The sequence below is a fragment of the Nicotiana attenuata genome, chromosome 7, assembly GCF_001879085.1.
Source record: "Nicotiana attenuata strain UT chromosome 7, NIATTr2, whole genome shotgun sequence".
Taxonomy (NCBI): Eukaryota; Viridiplantae; Streptophyta; class Magnoliopsida; order Solanales; family Solanaceae; genus Nicotiana; species Nicotiana attenuata.
This window is the reverse complement of record NC_031995.1, coordinates 47108573-47126113: the sequence shown is the minus strand read 5'-3', so window position 1 is coordinate 47126113 and position 17541 is coordinate 47108573. Positions and strand designations below refer to the sequence as shown.

The 17541-nt window shown below is 39.8% G+C and overlaps 1 protein-coding gene across 1 annotated transcript in view; it reads right to left on the bottom strand.

The window, feature by feature from the left end:
* LOC109229037 (calcineurin B-like protein 3) overlaps nucleotides 12219-17541 on the bottom strand; it is a 6005-nt gene continuing 682 nt past the window's right edge. The window contains exons 2-10 of the mRNA XM_019394342.1: nucleotides 16620-16701; nucleotides 16387-16520; nucleotides 15781-15863; nucleotides 15549-15608; nucleotides 14269-14377; nucleotides 14147-14199; nucleotides 13362-13442; nucleotides 12581-12693; nucleotides 12219-12491 (exon numbers count right to left, since the gene is read on the bottom strand). Of these exons, the coding sequence (XP_019249887.1) occupies nucleotides 12434-12491; nucleotides 12581-12693; nucleotides 13362-13442; nucleotides 14147-14199; nucleotides 14269-14377; nucleotides 15549-15608; nucleotides 15781-15863; nucleotides 16387-16489 (660 nt within the window). The 5' untranslated portion in view covers nucleotides 16490-16520; nucleotides 16620-16701 and the 3' untranslated portion in view covers nucleotides 12219-12433. The remainder of the gene's footprint in view (nucleotides 12492-12580; nucleotides 12694-13361; nucleotides 13443-14146; nucleotides 14200-14268; nucleotides 14378-15548; nucleotides 15609-15780; nucleotides 15864-16386; nucleotides 16521-16619; nucleotides 16702-17541) is intronic.

The following is a 17541-nucleotide window of genomic DNA, read 5'->3' as shown; positions in this document are numbered from 1 at the left end:
TGTGAAATATTTACATCAACAAGGTGGAGAGACCATAATTAGAGTTGGTTGCTCCGACCTTTCTGAATCCCTTTTCCGAGTGGTTGCTTTCCCAATTTTACCAGTCTGCGACCAAACATCACTTTTCGAGTTTTACCAGTCTGCGACCAAACGTCAGTTCTGAACCTACGAAAGAATAGCCGTTGGGTGTTACTATATAAGGATATATACAGAATGACTTAAAATTGATATCAGTGGTTGCGTTGTATATTTATTCCTATTATAAGTGGCTGATAGAAGCCTTATTCAGAAATTAGCAGCAACCGTCTGTCTTTTTTTTAGATCAATACTCACCATTGTGGTGGGAGGTTTAGGCTTGACCCCAACCTGTATATTAACAAAAAGTAGTAGAGTGCGGGGTGGGTACTTATAATTTGATCCCATCCCACGATACAATATATGAGGCTATCATTTGCTACAGTTAGCATGCATTGTACATACAAGAGGATGTAACACACCTTGTAGGTTAGGATTAAGAACCATTTACAAAATTAATCAGTTGGTCTCTATCTGTCTTCAAAGTAGCTCTTGCTTTCCTGTACCAACTCCAAAATTCGCTCCATAGTGTGAGAAATTTACCGTGGGATGGAAGAAAGGTTGTTCATAGATTGATTAAAATCTGTAAATCAGATTCAACAAAAATCTCCTTGTAACCCTTGTCTAGACACCATTTAATTCCCATGAGAATGGCTTTCAGCCATATTATTTGTGCAAACACCAAAAGAGCTAGAGAAAGCCATCACCAAATCTCCTCTTTGATCTCTCAAAATACCACCTCCTCCTGCTAGGCCTGGATTTTCTTTACCGCATCCATCTGTGTTGAGTTTGAGGTATCCATTAGGTGGTTTTCGCCATTTGACAGGGATAACACTGAGAGCTCGTTTAATCTTTTTTCAGAATACAGCATAGATGCTTCCAGTTATTAAACTTAGGAAGAGTAGCAAAATTGCTGGTGATAAGAGTAATCATATAGGATTGAATCTGGTAGATTAGCCTTTGAATAGAGCTACTTCTTTCACCATATCTACCTGCACACCTCCTTTTCCAGATCTCCCAACATATAATGCTCGGTAAGCATTGCAAGATAAATTCTAGAATTTTATAGTTACTCTTAGTGAGCCACCACTTAATAAGAGTTTGCCTTAAACCAACGAAGAAAACTCCAAACGAATTTCCAAATACATTCCAGGCAGCTAAAGCACCATCACTTTCCACAAAGATATGATTAATGGTTTCAGCTTTTGGGATTCTGCAACATGAGCAACTAAAGGTTCAATAAAACCAAATTTGCTGGTGATATCATCGGTAGGTAATCTTCTATTCAAAAGTCTCATCATGAAGAATGAAATTTTAAAAGGAAGCTTCCTGTGCCATATTTTGCCAGCTGTAAAAGCTCCAATATTAGTAATGGTCCAAATAGGTTGGTCTTTTTTAGTTTGTGTAGGAGGAGGTAAAGGTATAATATTTCTAATGATATCTTCAGGTAGAACTTATCTTAGTTTAATCATATTCCAGGATTCCTCTTGCATAAAGGATGATACTTTCTCCTTTCCTTTGCTATGGCTATTATGTAAATAGGATCACCCAAATAGGTGAAAGGAAATTGTTTCTTGGAGAAACCAGTCAGTTGATTGACGGAGTCAATTTGTACGTCCCCACTCTCCAACATTCGGATGCATGTAGAAATAGGACTTATTATAGTTGATAACCTGCCCAGAGATGTTAGTTTAATCTTGAAGATACTAGTTGATAATCTGGATAGATGTATTATCAGTTGAACTGCATAAAATGGTGTCATCTGCATAAGTTAAGTGAGTAATGCATGAACCTTTCCTCCTCATTTTATATGGAATGAAATCTTGGCATGCTGTAATTCCATTCAACATTCTAGAAAGAAGCTCAGATGATATCGCAAAAAGAGAAGAGGAAATTAGATCTCCTTGTCTGAGGCCCCTTGACGATTTGAAAAAACCTTTCCTTGAGCCATTCATGGTAATAAAGTACCAAATGTTGGAGATTAATCTAAATACTAGGTCTATCCAAGTTTCAGTGAATCCTAATTTCCTTAGCATAAGGCATGTGAAAGACCATGAGACTCTATCATATGCTTTTGACATATCTATTTTGATTACGATATTGTTTCCGATGTTATCTCTACTCATATTATGTGCAAGTTCCTGAGTCCCGCCTTTAACAAAACCAGATTGATTAGGAGATATAATTCTTGGTAGTATCTCTACTAACATGTTATTCAAGAGCTTGAAGATAATTTTAGAAGTCACATTTGCCATGCTTATTGGTCTGAGATCTGTCATAGCTTCAGGTTGGTCCATCTTTGGAATGAGGACCAAACAAGTATGTGTAATGTATCTTGGCAGCTCATTTCCTACAAAAAAAAAACAAAATTAGTTAGATCTTGTGCAATGATCTCCCATGCTTCTTGGAAGAAAGCAGCTGTGAGTCCATCAGGTCCGGATGTTGAGTCTGGATTCATTAAGAAGATAATTTCCCTAATTTCTTCCTCTGTGGGAACTTTGATGAGGTTTTCATTGTCTTGATCTGTGATTAGGTTGGGTATGCAATCCGAGCAACTCAAATCAGTTTGTTCTTGGGGTTTCTTGAATAAGTTTTCAAAAAATCTAACAACTTCATTAGCTATTTGATCTTCATCATCCATCCATTGGTCATCTTCATTCTTGATACTTTGTATAGTCATTCTTCTTCTTTTCCTGGTGACAGAAGCATGGAAGAAACTGGTATTCATATCTCCTTCTACGCGTGTACATGGACCGGGTTGGATCGGTTTTTATCAAAACCAAACCAAACCAACTATATCGATTTGGATTGGTTCGGTTTTATCGGATTTTCCGGGGTTTTTGTTACTTAAATATTATTTCAATCTTACTTTGTTAAATTTTTGATAAGTAATATGTTTAGTAAAAATATAAAAACAATTGACAAACATATTATCTATTAAAATATTCTTATGGGAGAATTTTCTTAGTAACACATAATAGTTACTTTTTAGTCGTCTGACAATAATATTTCGTTGATGTACACTATCAAGGTTAACCGAATTTAGTAATTAAACATAAAAATCAATGTGATACCTAAAAAATAATAATAATCACTTCACACTAGAAAAAGATATAAGAATTTAATAGATCTTAACATATGATATAAATATATGGAAGAAAAAAATATTGGCGCATTTCAGTAACACTTGATGAGAAAGTGATCATACAATACATTATTTAAGGTTAATAAATATAAAGCACTTCATACTATTAAATATTATATCCCGCAGAATCCTAAATATTTCTAGATATTTTTGTAAAGAAAATTCTATATAAAATCTTAAAAATATATATACAAATTATATATTTGTATGTCGGTTTCGTTCGATTTTTTTTACTCAATACCAAACCAAATCAAACCAAACCTAGTCGAGGTTTTTAATCGGTTTGGTTTGACTTTTCGGTTTGGTGCGATTTTTCGGTTCGGCTTGTACACCCCTATCTCCTTCTTTAGCCCATTGAATGTTGGCTTTTTGTCTCCAATAGGCATGCTGAATTTTCAAGTGTCTTATAAGTTCTGCCTTTTTCTGATTAAGAATAGATGTGTGTCGCTCAGGGTAGTTCACTATGGACTGTTCTTCTAAGTTGTCAATTTCCTTCTCAAGATCCTTAGTATCTGCAAATATATCCCCTAACACTTTCCTAGACCACACAGATAGTTTAGAACTTAAAATTTTCGTTTTCTGATGGAATTTCCAGTAGGGATTATTAACACACCAAGGTAAATAAGTGCCAGATAATCTGTTTAAGTCATCCCAAAGGGGAGTTCTTAAATTAGATTTAGTCTTGGCATACATTATAGGGAGCATAACATCTTCACCATTGTTCAAATGCAATGTACATGTTGCATGGGTCAAAATCTAATCAAGGGGACCTCGCCTGAAAGAGGGCAATCAAGAATCAATCAGGCCGAGGTCATGCTTTAGAAGTAACGTTGGCGAGCCGAGCAGCTAAGGTCGAGGTCGAGCATTCAAATTGGCCAAAATGGCTAGTTTAGCAATAAGATATATTAAAGGAATATTCTGCAGAATATTCTCTGGACTTGTACTTTCAGTAGGTAAGGGATATGTCACATATAAGTAGGAAGAGAGAGAGAAAGAAAAGGATAGGTAATATTCTATATGATAAGCTCTCTCTAGAAAAGTTGACTCTCAAGTAACTACAAACATTATCTTTACACAAGATCCGATTTGTTGTTTGTCCCAAGCTTTCTCACATCAGATCCGATAAAGTTCTCTATATTCCCACGTTTGATTACCTTACATCACTGTCAAAGGGAGAATCATCCACCTCATTGAATATTTGGGTGAATCATTCTCTCTATTTACGTTTATTGCCATCTATCATATTTATTGCTTGTCACTATCCCCTCATTCATTCATAACAATATCATTAAACACCCCCTTGATATTTAATAGCCTTGAATGCGGTTTGTATATTATTGATATCCATCAATCTTGGATCTAGGACTTATTATATTTAACTAGAATTTACCCATTATCATTTTATATAATTAGTTTATCTAAAAGGTTTAACACTTTTTGGTCAAACAATTTGGTGCCATCTGTGGGGATTTTCTAATTAAAATTTTAGTTTCTTCTACATCTAAAAAAAGAGCGCACAAAACTTTGCAAAATCTCGTATTTCCTTGTTTGCACAAATCTGACATGCCAGGCAATGGAGAGGAAAAGAGAAAGGCGATAGCTGATCTCACCGGCAATCTCCTCAATACCATTAACGAAGTAGACGAAACGGAAGGTGAAGACATAACACCAAAGACCTCTCCCAGGCAAAACTGCTCGCCCCCACTTCCCGACAGCGTCACGACCTCGCACGGAAAGGGTGCCTCTACGTCCACGACAGAAGAAACACCACCAGCAGTGAAAAAGTTACTTGAGTCATGGTTTACAAATACGCTAACCGGCTTCCTCGACAAGCCTGCTCGGAGGTCGAATAAGGAAGAAACAAGAGCTGGTGTCGCATCAGCATTTGATGAACAACACGCTCCCCTCGCATCAGGTATTACTCACAATGTTAGTGATGCAGGTAATGACACCCTCACAACAATTTTGAGGAAAATGGAGGAGATGGAAAACGAGAACAAAATGCTCCGTAGCTAAATAAAAGAGCACCAAGAAAGGGTAGACAAAATACTAGGTGCCCCAAAACTTCTGCCGAAAAGAGACGCCGGTCGGTTTGTCGAGCAACCATATAGCGACGAGGCTGCACCACACCATACCAAAAACTTTCAAAATGCAGCCATACTTGAAAATATATGATGGCACGATGGACCCGGAGGATCATGTGACCCACTACGTCACTGCAGTGAAAGGCAACGACCTCGCAAAAGAACAAGTAACATCCATATTGCTGAAGAAGTTCGGAGAGACCCTAACCGGTGGAGCCTTGACTTGGTACTCGCAGTTACCTGCGCGCTCCATAGAAACGTTAGAGGAAATGGCCGACAAGTTCGCCACCGCCCATACCGAGGTCAAAAAAGCAGAGGCGATGGTGAACGACATATTCACCATTAAGCAATCGCTTGGCGAATAGCTCAGGGACTTCCTCGCTCGGTTCAACCGTGTAAGGCAAACTGGGACGGCCCATACAAAATTACAGCGGCCGTAAGCAAAGGGTCATTTCAGCTAGAAACAATGGAAGGAAAACTACTACCAAACAATTGGAACGTCACCCACTTCAAATACTTCAACTTCTATGGATAGACGTCTCCCGAGTCGTACTCTTTTTTCCCTTACCCGAGTTTTGTCCCAATTGGGTTTTCTCCGGGAGGTTTTTAACGAGGCGACGAAGAGAGCGTCTTGAAGTTAAGTATAAGTTCATCGCTCGACCTCTCAACTACTTTTCCAGGTCGACCAATGAAGGGACTAGCTAGACTGGGACTTCTCCAATGAATGCACGAACAGAGCAAAAACATGTAAACTTCTCCAATGTATGAAAATTCTCCAATGTATGCATGGACAGAGCAAAGACATGTAAACTTCTCCAATGAATGTTTAAACAAAGCGAAATACGCAAACACATGAGTTTTTCATCTCTACCAAGTTCATACATTACGCCAAACTAAGAGTCAACATTCGACCTCGATCGAATCGTCTCACATTCGACCTCGTTCAAATCACTTAAGAGTCAACATTCGACCTCGCTCGAATTGACTCACATTCAACCCCGTTCGAATCACTTAAGAGTTAACATTTGACCTCGTTCGAATCATTTAAAAATCAACATTCGACCTCGCTCGAATCGACTCACATTGGACCTCGTTCGAATCACTTAAAGATTCAACATTCGACCTCGCTCGTATCAACTCACATTCGACCTCGTTCTAATCACTTAAGAGTCAACATTCGACCTCTTTTGAATCACTTAAAGAGTCAACATTCGACCTCGCTCGAATCGACTCATATTCGACCTCATTTGAATCACTTAAGTGTCAACATTCGACCTCGCTTGAATCGACTCACATTCGACCTCGCTCGAATCACTTGATTCAACATTCGACCTCGCTCGTATCGACTCATTTGACTTCGCTTGAATCGACTCACGATCGACTTCGTTCAAATTTATCAACATTTGACCTCGCTCGAATCAACTCACATCATTCGAATTTATTAAAATTCGACCCCGTTCGAATCACTAGAGTTTAACTTCGCTCGAATTAATTAACATTCGACCTCGTTCGAATCAACTAAGAGTCGAGAACTCTTACAAAGGAAAAACATTCGAAGAAAAGCGAAAAGAGCCAAGAACATACCACAAAAAGTCGCTCATTCCATTCCAAAAAATAAAGTATCTTACAAAGGGCCAGAAAGACCCCCCACAAAAAAAAAAGAGAAGAAGAAAAAATAAAGAAAAGGAACAAAAACTAAGTACACAAGTATCACACTACATCGTCTCCGCCTGCGCCATCGCCACCTTCACCGCCCGGCCCAGCAACACCATCTCCACCATCACCCGCGCCATCAGCATACTCATCGTCGTACCAAGCATCAGATGCAAGCCCGTCCAAGACCTCTTCATCATCTCCGTTCCCCGGCGTGGCGGGGTCAATAACCACAGGCAAGCCTAGCATCACGTGCTTTAACACGGGCGTCTTCGAAGTCGGCCTCAGGAACCTTCCTCGCCGCCATCAAATTCCTATATATGTCCAGATTTGCCTCAGCATGGATCCACATCTCGTACAAATCACAAGGAACGTTGGGGAAAGCGGAAGCATGAGAGGAAGAAGGTCGAGCCAACAACCGTGCCTTCTCAGCCTCAAGAGCGGCAACTTGCTCACTTAGGCTTAAAACTTCTTTCTCGAGCCCACCAATTCGCTCATCAAGCCGCGTCTCCCTTAGCGCAGCCGTTTCCGCATCAGTTGCACGTTCAGACCTAAGGACGCGGATAGAGCTCTCTAATGCCGCCGCCTTTACCAAAGCCGCTACCTGAGCCTCCTCGGCCCTCACCAAATCTGCGACTTTCTCAGTCAACTCACCACTCAGGCCGGCAACTCTAACTGAGCTTTGCTCAATCTTAGCCCGCAAGGTCGCCACTTGCGCTTGAAGGTCGACGCACTCAGCCACGACCCCCTTGCTCACCTCGATCTCGTCGTCCTTGGACCTGAGAAACCCCTCGAGCTCACTGCATCTACCAATAGTTCGCACAAGTTCCTCGTCCTTCTGACCCAATTAGTCTCTAAGGGACTGGAGGTTACCACCTGCTCTAAACCATGCACGCATCTCGCGGTACTTGTCACGATAACAGACGTACTTCGAAACCATCTTCTGAAAAACAACCTTCCGCCTCTCTTCTCAGCGGGCACTCTCGATCTCCAAAATGGAAGTCTAAAAAAAAGGAGAGAATAAGAAGTAGATTAGTACAGATAGAAAGAGGAAAAAGACGTAAATTGTAGAAATGATGAAAGAAACTCACCCTTAGAGCCATCCCAGATATGCCCAGTGACAGGTCGGAATCCCGGAGCACCTGAAGGGTCCTATTTTCGGCGACAGAGAAAAGAGGGGAAAATGAGGGGACCATGCTCACTGTATCCTCCAACAAATCGCAGTCCAAAGGGATTACGATCGAGTGAGAGGATCTATCCATTCTCATCGCCACCCGAGTAAGCCCTTCGTCGAATATCCTCGCTTCCTCGGGGTCGACATCAGAGCTGGATTCGTAATCATCTACGGTCACACTCTTCTCCCTCTCCTCAGCCGAAGAAGAAACGTTGGCCTGCCCTAACGTCGAAGGATCACTCCTGGGAATGATCACAGCCGCTTCTGGTCGCTCCCCTTCTTCCACGGAGGTGATCTCCATGTCGGAAAGAGGCACGATCTCTACATCCAAGGCCGTACCGCCCCGCAGCTCGGCCGTGGTCAACTCAGGTTCGCCCCCCGCCGGCTCCTCTTCAACCACTCTTCCATCAACCTCTATCCTTCGCCTTTTCAGCGGAGCCTCTTCGTCTTCGCCCTGGTCCGACTCATCGACCAAGTGAAACAATGTAGAAGCCGAAATCTCTACTAGCGGGGCAGCAGCTTGGCGGCTAAGACCATGCGAGGTCAGGGTCTGAGGGGTAACAGCGGTCTGAGCAGGCTCACTTGTAGCCACATCGAGTACGGGCCCGACAGGAATACCTGACTGGCAAAAAGCAGGCGTAGGAGCCCTCGCCCTCCTTGAAGCCCTCCGACCTACCAACGAAGAAAGACAAATAAGAAGTGGAAGGGAAGAAAGGACGATACAAAGGTCAAAATTACTAAGATCAAAGCAATGTGACTCACCGGTCGCAAGCCTGCGCCCGAACCTCTCATTAAACTGCGACCACTCACAAATCCCCACCGTGTGAGGCAAAATCTGACTCACCCAGTCGCAAATGTCGACGACTAGCGAAGGAGGGTCCCTCTCGGCTGCAAAAAGAGTAAAGGAGAACGATCAGATTGCCAAAAAGAAACAACAAAATCATTTGGGAGAAAACACTTACGAGCAAAGTTCCACTCCTCGCGAAATCTGCTGGGGTTCGATACCACGTGCTCCGTCCTCACATAGAAGAAATTGGCCCAAAAATGGCGATTGGTTTTATCGTCCATCTTCACCACCAATCCCTTGGTCCAACGGTGGCGCAGGTGTATCATCGTGCCCCTATAAAAACTTGGGGCGAAGAGGTGAAGCAGATAGCGGAGAGAAACACCACGGTTGGCCAGCTCCGCGTACTTGATAAGCATAAGGAAAAGCTTGTATATGTACCGGGAGAGCTGAGCCGGGCACACACCATAATAACGGCAAAAATCCTCCGCCAAGGAAGAAAGAGGAAGTGTATAGCCGACAACGAACGGGTACGCGTAAAATGCACAGTACCCTAGGCGATGTACTTGCATTACATCGCTACCAGTAGGGATAAGTTCGACGTGGGTCGGGATTCGCCATTTAGCCCTAAATGCGATGAGAGCCACCGCATCCATCATAAAAAAGACGGGTTCAGAATCGCCCTCATGTGGGTTCTTGAAGTCTGACTTGGCCTTCCCCGAACGTGGAATTATCTCATCCACAGTGGGGAAATTCTCGTCTTCTACCATGGCTGCTCCTTCTTCATAAGGAGGCAGTCCGCAGCCAAAGCTACAGGATCGAAGGCTCCCTCAAGATCAGACGGGGGCACTAGTTATTTTTCTAATTGTATATGAAAAGGCAACGCAAAAGTAAAAAAGATGACAATGGCGGAAAACGCTAAAGGGAGGAAGAAAACACAGGTGCAGGAAATTTAAAGAAGAAGGAAAAGCTTGGGGTTTTAAAAGCTTCAGAAATGCAACAGCTCATGTAAGAAATGCCCATCCCTATTTATAAGAATATGGGCACCCTGATCGACAAAGCTCAAGCGCTGCCTCATTAATTTCGAAACGGAAGAGGCGTGGGAAACGATGTAACGTATTGGGAACATGCGCCATAGTAACGCATGATGAAATGACGTCATTTCAAACTGACGTAACGGTTAGATATGGCTCTTGAAGTGCCACATCATCACCTCGCAATAAAAGGCTCACTCCTCGGCCAACGTGCTCAGATTTCTCAAATTTGCAACTGGCGAAGTCCGCCCATTGAGCTCGTCCAAAGACAACCCCGACGGGCGGAGGGATGTATGGGTCAAAATCTGATCAAGGGGACCTCGCCTGAAAGAGGGCAATCAAGAATCAATTAGGCCGAGGTCATGCTTAAGAAGTAACGTTGGCGAGCTGAGCAGCTAAGGTCAAGGTCGAGCATTCAGATCGGCCAAAACGGCTAGTTTAGCAATAAGATATTTTTAAAGGAATATTCTGCAGAATATTCTCTGCACTTGTACTTTCAGTAGGTAAAGGATATGTCCCATATAAGTAGGAAGAGAGAGAGAAAGAAAATGATAGGTAATATTCTATATGATAAGCTCTCTCTAGAAAAGTTGACTCTCAAGTAACTACAAACATTATCTTTACACAAGATTCGATTTGTTGTTTGTCCCAAGTTTTCTCACATCTGATCCGATAAAGTTCTCTATATTCCCACGTTTGGTTACCTTACATCACCGTCAGAAGGAGAATCAACCACCTCATTGAATATTTGGGCGAATCATTCTCTCTATTTACGTTTATTGCCATCTATCATATTTATTGCTTGTCACTATATCCCCTCATTCATTCATAACAATATCATTAAACACCCCCTCGATATTTAATAGCCTTGAATGTGGTTTGTATATTATTGATATCCATCAATCTTGGATCTAGGACTTATTATATTTAACTAGAATTTACCCATTATCATTTTATATAATTAGTTTAGCTAAAAGGTTTAACATTTTTTGGTCAAACACACGTAAGAACCTGTTCTTGGTCATCTACAATAGAGCAATTCAGATCATCTTGAGCAAAAATCCAAATTTTACTATTGATGTTGGTGAAATATTCTGTTCAGAGTGCAATTTGTCATAGCTCTACAAATATTTGTCCTCTTTTTGTTTTTACCACTATTTTCTCACCCTTGACATTCCAGTCGACTAGATGTTAAAGGCGACTTTGGTTAAATATAATAAGCTTAAATGGTCGGCAAGACTGGTGGAAGTGATTGGAACTACCAAAGAAGACGATTTATTAAAGAATCGTAGTTGGTTTTAATGTTTACGTCTCTGTTGTATTCTCATTAGTCTTTTCATCAGTTGCTAGTCGTAATCGTTAATTTTCCGAGTCAACGTACGCCAGTTTTATATTTGTAGCTTATGTTCAAAAATCAAACTAGAGGATCAAAAGCAAGAATAATTCGTCAGCCATCCACGAGAATCTTTACATCAGAGGAGTAACTTAAACTATCACTGTTACAAATTTCAAGAAATTATTTTCCTACATTAACTAACTGGAAAACCATCGGCATAGGTGGTCTTTGAATCATCCGACTGAAGATCACTCAGGTATGAATCATGACAGCAAATCACCTTGGTGTGGATTATCTGAGCTAGTTGTTACAGGGTCAGTTTTTTTCCGTTTTGACACTGCACGACAGTCGCACAACAATGACTCAGCCCTCTTTCTTTTCCCTCACATTTTGGCTTAACACTTAGATTATGACAGCATATAAAAATTAGACAAGACACACAGGTACAAGAATTTCTTCCCAATTTTGTATTAAACTCGTGCTACAAAGAAACACATAAAAACAACCTTACAAAAAGAAGTCAAAGGCATCCAACACTTGCCGTGACAAGTCTGCCTGTCCTAACATTAGGCAACGTTTTTGGCACACAGCCCTATCCAAAACCTAGTCGACATCCCCAACTGCGAAGGAATTTGAATACCGAGAAATTAACTGTTTTCAATTTTCAAAATTTATAAGTAATAGATATTGGTCACACTCCTCTATTCTTTTTTCACTTTAAAACCAGATTTAATTCACCAATTAAAATTTAAACTCTTGAGTTTAACATATTGCACATTCTATATTCTACAACCTTTACCATAAATCAAAGCACTGAGAACCTTGAGACCCAGGCTTTTGTTGGCAACTGCATAAGCCAGATATCCACACTGCAATTTCCAGCTTGTGGATTGCAAGGTCTGACCAAGACAAGGAACCAATAACAAGCACAGGTAGATGGGAATTTGACATTAATCCGTAGGCATAAAACACAAAAGCACTACTCAAAAAGAATAACAAATCCTGGAAATGTCGAATTTAAAATGGAGAAAAATGAAAGAGCAAAACAATGTCATATACCCATATAGCCGGCCAACTGCAGTTCCCAAAGAAACAAAAGAAAAAGCAATATACTACTTCGGTAAACAACTCTCCTTCTCAAGCCCAAATCAGGTGTCCTCAACTCTTGAATGAAAGACAAAGCTCGGAAATGTTGTTGTAATGTCCCTGTTTATCGGAGGAAGATATATGAGCCAATAAATATTTTGGAGTAAAAACTACTAGATAAACATGTTAATATTCCACGTGTCACCTACTTGAGATATTGGAGGGTCATATTCTTCAAAAGTGAAGGATGTCGCAAGACTAAATTTCTCCATTCCTCCTTATCAATCTTTCCGTCATGCTTAGTATCAGCTTCTTCAAAAGTCTGGCAAAACAGGGAGACCTTAGTTGCTCAAAGCTCATCATAAAATACTTAGTGGGACGATGAAACATAAACAAGAGTCTGTCGCAGTTCAATCGCAAACAAGTAATTAATTGAAATATTGAATGTAGAAAACAGAAGTCAAATAAATGAGTAACCTTGTAACATAGAATAAAAACAGATCCTAAACTAGTTTCAGCACACATGGAGAGTAGTATCACTGTCAGCATCGGGTGTACACTTTTTACACAATTAAATGCATCTGGTTCCTGAAAACCCTATTTCTTTGAAATGATAGTGGGTGATGACAAGACATACAAACTCCGAGCAGCACTACTGGATCAGGTATAAGTCGTCCGGCAACGAACCATCCAGATATTAAAAAGAATTGGCTTATAATAAAAAATGCTATCAGGTTATGCTAGCCTCTGAGGATTGAGAGCATAAGATTTGCCTTACGTCCAAGTTAACATCATCCTTGAGAAGAAGTCCGGACATCATCCTAGAAGAAGATAAAATCCAGACAGATATAAACTATAGCAATGTAGATAGAAAAGCAGAAGACCAAGAGGTGAGGCACTATTTTTATGTCCGACATATACAGCACATCTAGAAAAGGAAAGATACTTCAGATATATGCAAAAACAATACTTTCTAGGTTGACAACGCACCTTGTCAATTATGCTCTCTATTACATCATCTGAAAGGTTCATACCAGACTCAGCAAGAGTAGCAACGACCATTTGCTTCACCTGCACTTAGAAGCCACATCTTTTATTTTATCAACAACACACGAACAAGCAATGTTGGTTAATTAAGCTCGCAATGAGACATCAATAAGGTTCCTAAAGTAGAGCAACTAAAACTGGAGCATTTTATAAATTAGGAGAAGGGAATATGAGACATTCAACTTACTATGGTGACCAGTATTTGAAATGGCTAAAATGAAAGGTAAAGCCTATGCCTTAATGAGTAAAACGAACAGCTAACGGAAGTTTTTTCCAATATACAAATAAAATAAAATACAGCAAAAAGAAAAATAGAAAAGTAGATCAGATTGAGGGGAAATTTGTGTTGAAACAATGGAAAGGAGGCAGAAAGATGACTACCAAACTGCTGACATGCTCAAAATTAGGCTATGGCCGGCCGCACAATTAAATTTTCTTATCATATAATTACAAGAGATAAATCATATGGGTTTAAGATAACCAAATTATCCCGTATTAATCTGAAATGCGGGGCAAAAAAGATTAGAAACTTGAGTCCCCCAAGGCAAACACTGCAGAAGATGCTGTAGAAGAGGTACACGCCTCAGCCTAAAAGCCTTGAAGGAAAACCCCTTCACCCACCTGGGCAGAAGGCGTGTAATGCCTTGCCTTGCCTCAACAGGCCCTTTAACTACGCCTTTTAACATTTGGGACAACTAATCACTTAAGTTTGTGAGGATTATTAATACCTCTTGTCTCTCAATGAAACCTTGTTGCTTGAGATCATATAGCTGAAAAGAAACTGCAATAGTAGTATACCATTAGAAGCAGCATAGACAAACTGAAACTAATATGTAAACATAAAACGTACACTCAATCTTATCATCAATAGGTGCATTTGGATGGAAAACAGAGAGCGCACGAGCAAATTCCTCAAAACCCAAGATTCCGTTGTGCTTTGTGTCAAACAAGTCAAACACCTGCAATTAGATATGTCAGAGTAGGTAGAAACAAAAAATGATAACCTCTGCTGCGTCTTTTCATTAACCTTTGGACCCATAATAATAGTGTTAAAGTGCAAAAAAATGACGAGGTTCCTGGAGCTTATGAGATAAATTAGAAGCTAAGCACATTTTATAAGGAAAAAAAAAAGAAGAAAAACTCAAGAAATGCAATAATAATACACAAAACAACCATAACCAACAAAAATATCCAAAATTCAAAATCTAGAAGTCCTAAAGACGTTCATGAAATCACAACTGAACCGTGTTCATATATAATCCTATTCATCCTTATGATTGATTGAACTATCTACAGCTTCATCAGTATATAGCTTATCTCTTCAACTTCTTTACGCACTAACGATTATCTAGTAGATTTTGAAGGGCTTGTTGACCTGTTCTTTATCCTATGTGAACTTGGACTGCTCCTCAAACTATAAAAGTCATCTCAACTGCACTTGCCTCAATAACATATCCCTAAGTCAGTTCAGATATGCCATGAAATACTTATCCATACTCATGGAATTCCAAATTGTCATTCATTAGCTCCACCCATCTAGTAGGCAAAGGCAAAAGAAGAGACATAGTAGGCAAAGGCAAAAGAAGAACAAACACAATACAGAACAACTGAATAAGAACCTGGCTAGGTTTACTACGGCAGCAGAGGTCACCGACTTACAAGCCATGTTTTTTGGCAACGGATAATTTTGTTCTCTAACACCCCCCCCCCCCCCTCTCCCCAAACCCTTCCAACCGTTAAAGAAAACAAAAACTGAAGAATAGGAAGTGTGCTGTCTTAAATCAGCTTGCCTCATTTTCCCATTTCAGACCGAGGCACCTTGGCATGGTACAGTACAACAGACAGACCTAGTGTGAGGCACCTTCGCATGGTATAGTACTACAGACCTAGTGCTTTGCAAAACTCTGGATAATAAAGTGTACAATGATAGCTTAAGAAATTGATATCACTTCACTAAACAAAATACTTGTAAATAGCATATCTGTTAGATGATAACAGCTTCACCTGTGTAGCAATAGCAATACCAAAACAGTATATCTAATTTCCGGGGAGCAACATTGTCCGCTCTTATCAAATTCAATTAAATCAGGATCATAATTAAAGATCTAATAGCAGCTAACGGGAACATACCCTGTCAGCAAACAAGCTTTCTTTTTTATTTGTCTTGAATAGTGCCAATTGAAACTCTTCCTGCAGGATAAGATACAAACTCAAAATCCAAAGAACAGCTGAAGATTAATATATATTAAGCATCCATGCCAGAAGAGACCATGCAGTAGATAGCTTCTTTCAATGACAATAGACTGTTAGAACACTGATGCTAGTTTCCCAGGTTGTTGTCAGGAAAGCATGCGACACACACCTTGTTGATTAGACCATCATCAATCACTGCACTGCTAATCTTTTTAAAGAGCTCATAAAGAGCTTCAATCTCACTGACGCTAACTGCAACGATAAAAAAGATTATGTAGGCTCAGTTATAGTACTTGTACTAGTGAACAAGTCATGTTAAATTAACAATCTATGGGTTAGGAAATGTGTTACCAAGATTCTAGTTTCAAATCCTTTACAGCAAGAATAACATGGCAAGTTCTAATTATAGATAAATTAGTATTACGGATGGCATTTGAATGGATACAGAATTTCAGATGTTAGAACACCAACATGTTACAATTTGAACAGTTCAATGAATGAAAATTCTTAAAAGTTGTGGAAATTCCATAAGAATGGATGGTATCAAACATTTTGGGACGTCCCAATAGGGGAGGAGTGTCTTTACATTGGGTCGGAGGAGTATATGTTATTATTTATCATAGAGCCGCAATAAGCTCTAAAATGAAGGTACAAATTATCCCAATTGAGCCATCAAAAAACGGAAAAACTCCGAACCAGATAATTTGTTATTGCCATAATCATTCTATGTTTTCCCAAGGCAAAAAATGATAACAACAGTGTCCAAGTAGCATACAAACTGTCTCTCGTGCAAGGATCTCAGGATCTTCGAGGCCTCCTGATTGCCTAAAATCAAGATCACAACACCTCGAAAGGTAAGAACCTAAGCACTGCAGCATGGTAAAGCCTCTGCTTCAAAACACTCCATATCTGTTCGACAAAATTGGCAGAGTAAAGGAGTCAAAAATCCAGTTTAATTGGGTCATTTTTATCAGAAAAATATCTCTCGGACATGAACACAAAACTAACCTTTTGACCATTCTCTGTTATGTCAAGGTATGAACCTAAAATACTGAGAGTTTCTGAAAGCGGTCTATATGGAGTTATATATCTGCCAGGGAAACCACGTGAATACACAAATAAGTTCCATAAAAATCCATTCATAGAGATAAAAGAACACTAAAAACGCCCTCTAATTCCATCAGCAAGGTCAAATCTTTCAACTTAAATATCATTAGCCTCTTCTCATGCAATATATATTCCACCAATTATATTTATTATCACAGCACCCAAGGGTGCAGCATAGTGTCAATGAAGTGGTGGAAAACTATGAAGTCTCAGGTTCAAATCCTAGTAAAGATAATATTAGGTTATTTCTTCCAATCTTTCCAGGTCTTGATAGACAGAGTTACCTCGTACCTGTTCTGGTAGGAGGAAGCAGGTACCTGGCGGAATTAGTCGAGGTGCATGCAAGTTGGTTCGGACACCACCGTTATCAAAAAAATATTTATTATCACAACTTAGTTTGTGCCTTAACTTCAATTTAGATGAGATCACGTTGCACTGATTGCATCATCCAAAGAAATAATAAAATGACATCTCTAGCAAGTAATATTAGAAACCTACAAGTTGACTTTCTTCAAAGTAACCTACACACACACACACACACACGATAGATAAGTTGAATCAAGTGCTAATTAAAGAATTGAAACATTTCTTCTTCTGTAATCCCTAAGTAAGTAGTCAGTTCATCAACTTAAGATTATAACATGTTAAATTCTTTAGGAACTTAACAGTTAACAATGATACTGACCCCAAGTAATTACAAAGATAAAAGATTTATCTTTTTGATAAGTAAGAAAATACAAGAAAAACAAAAAGAGAAAAACAGAATCCAACTATTCAGACTCCGGAAATCAACCTCTCTTGGCTGAGAATTGGGAGGGGGGGG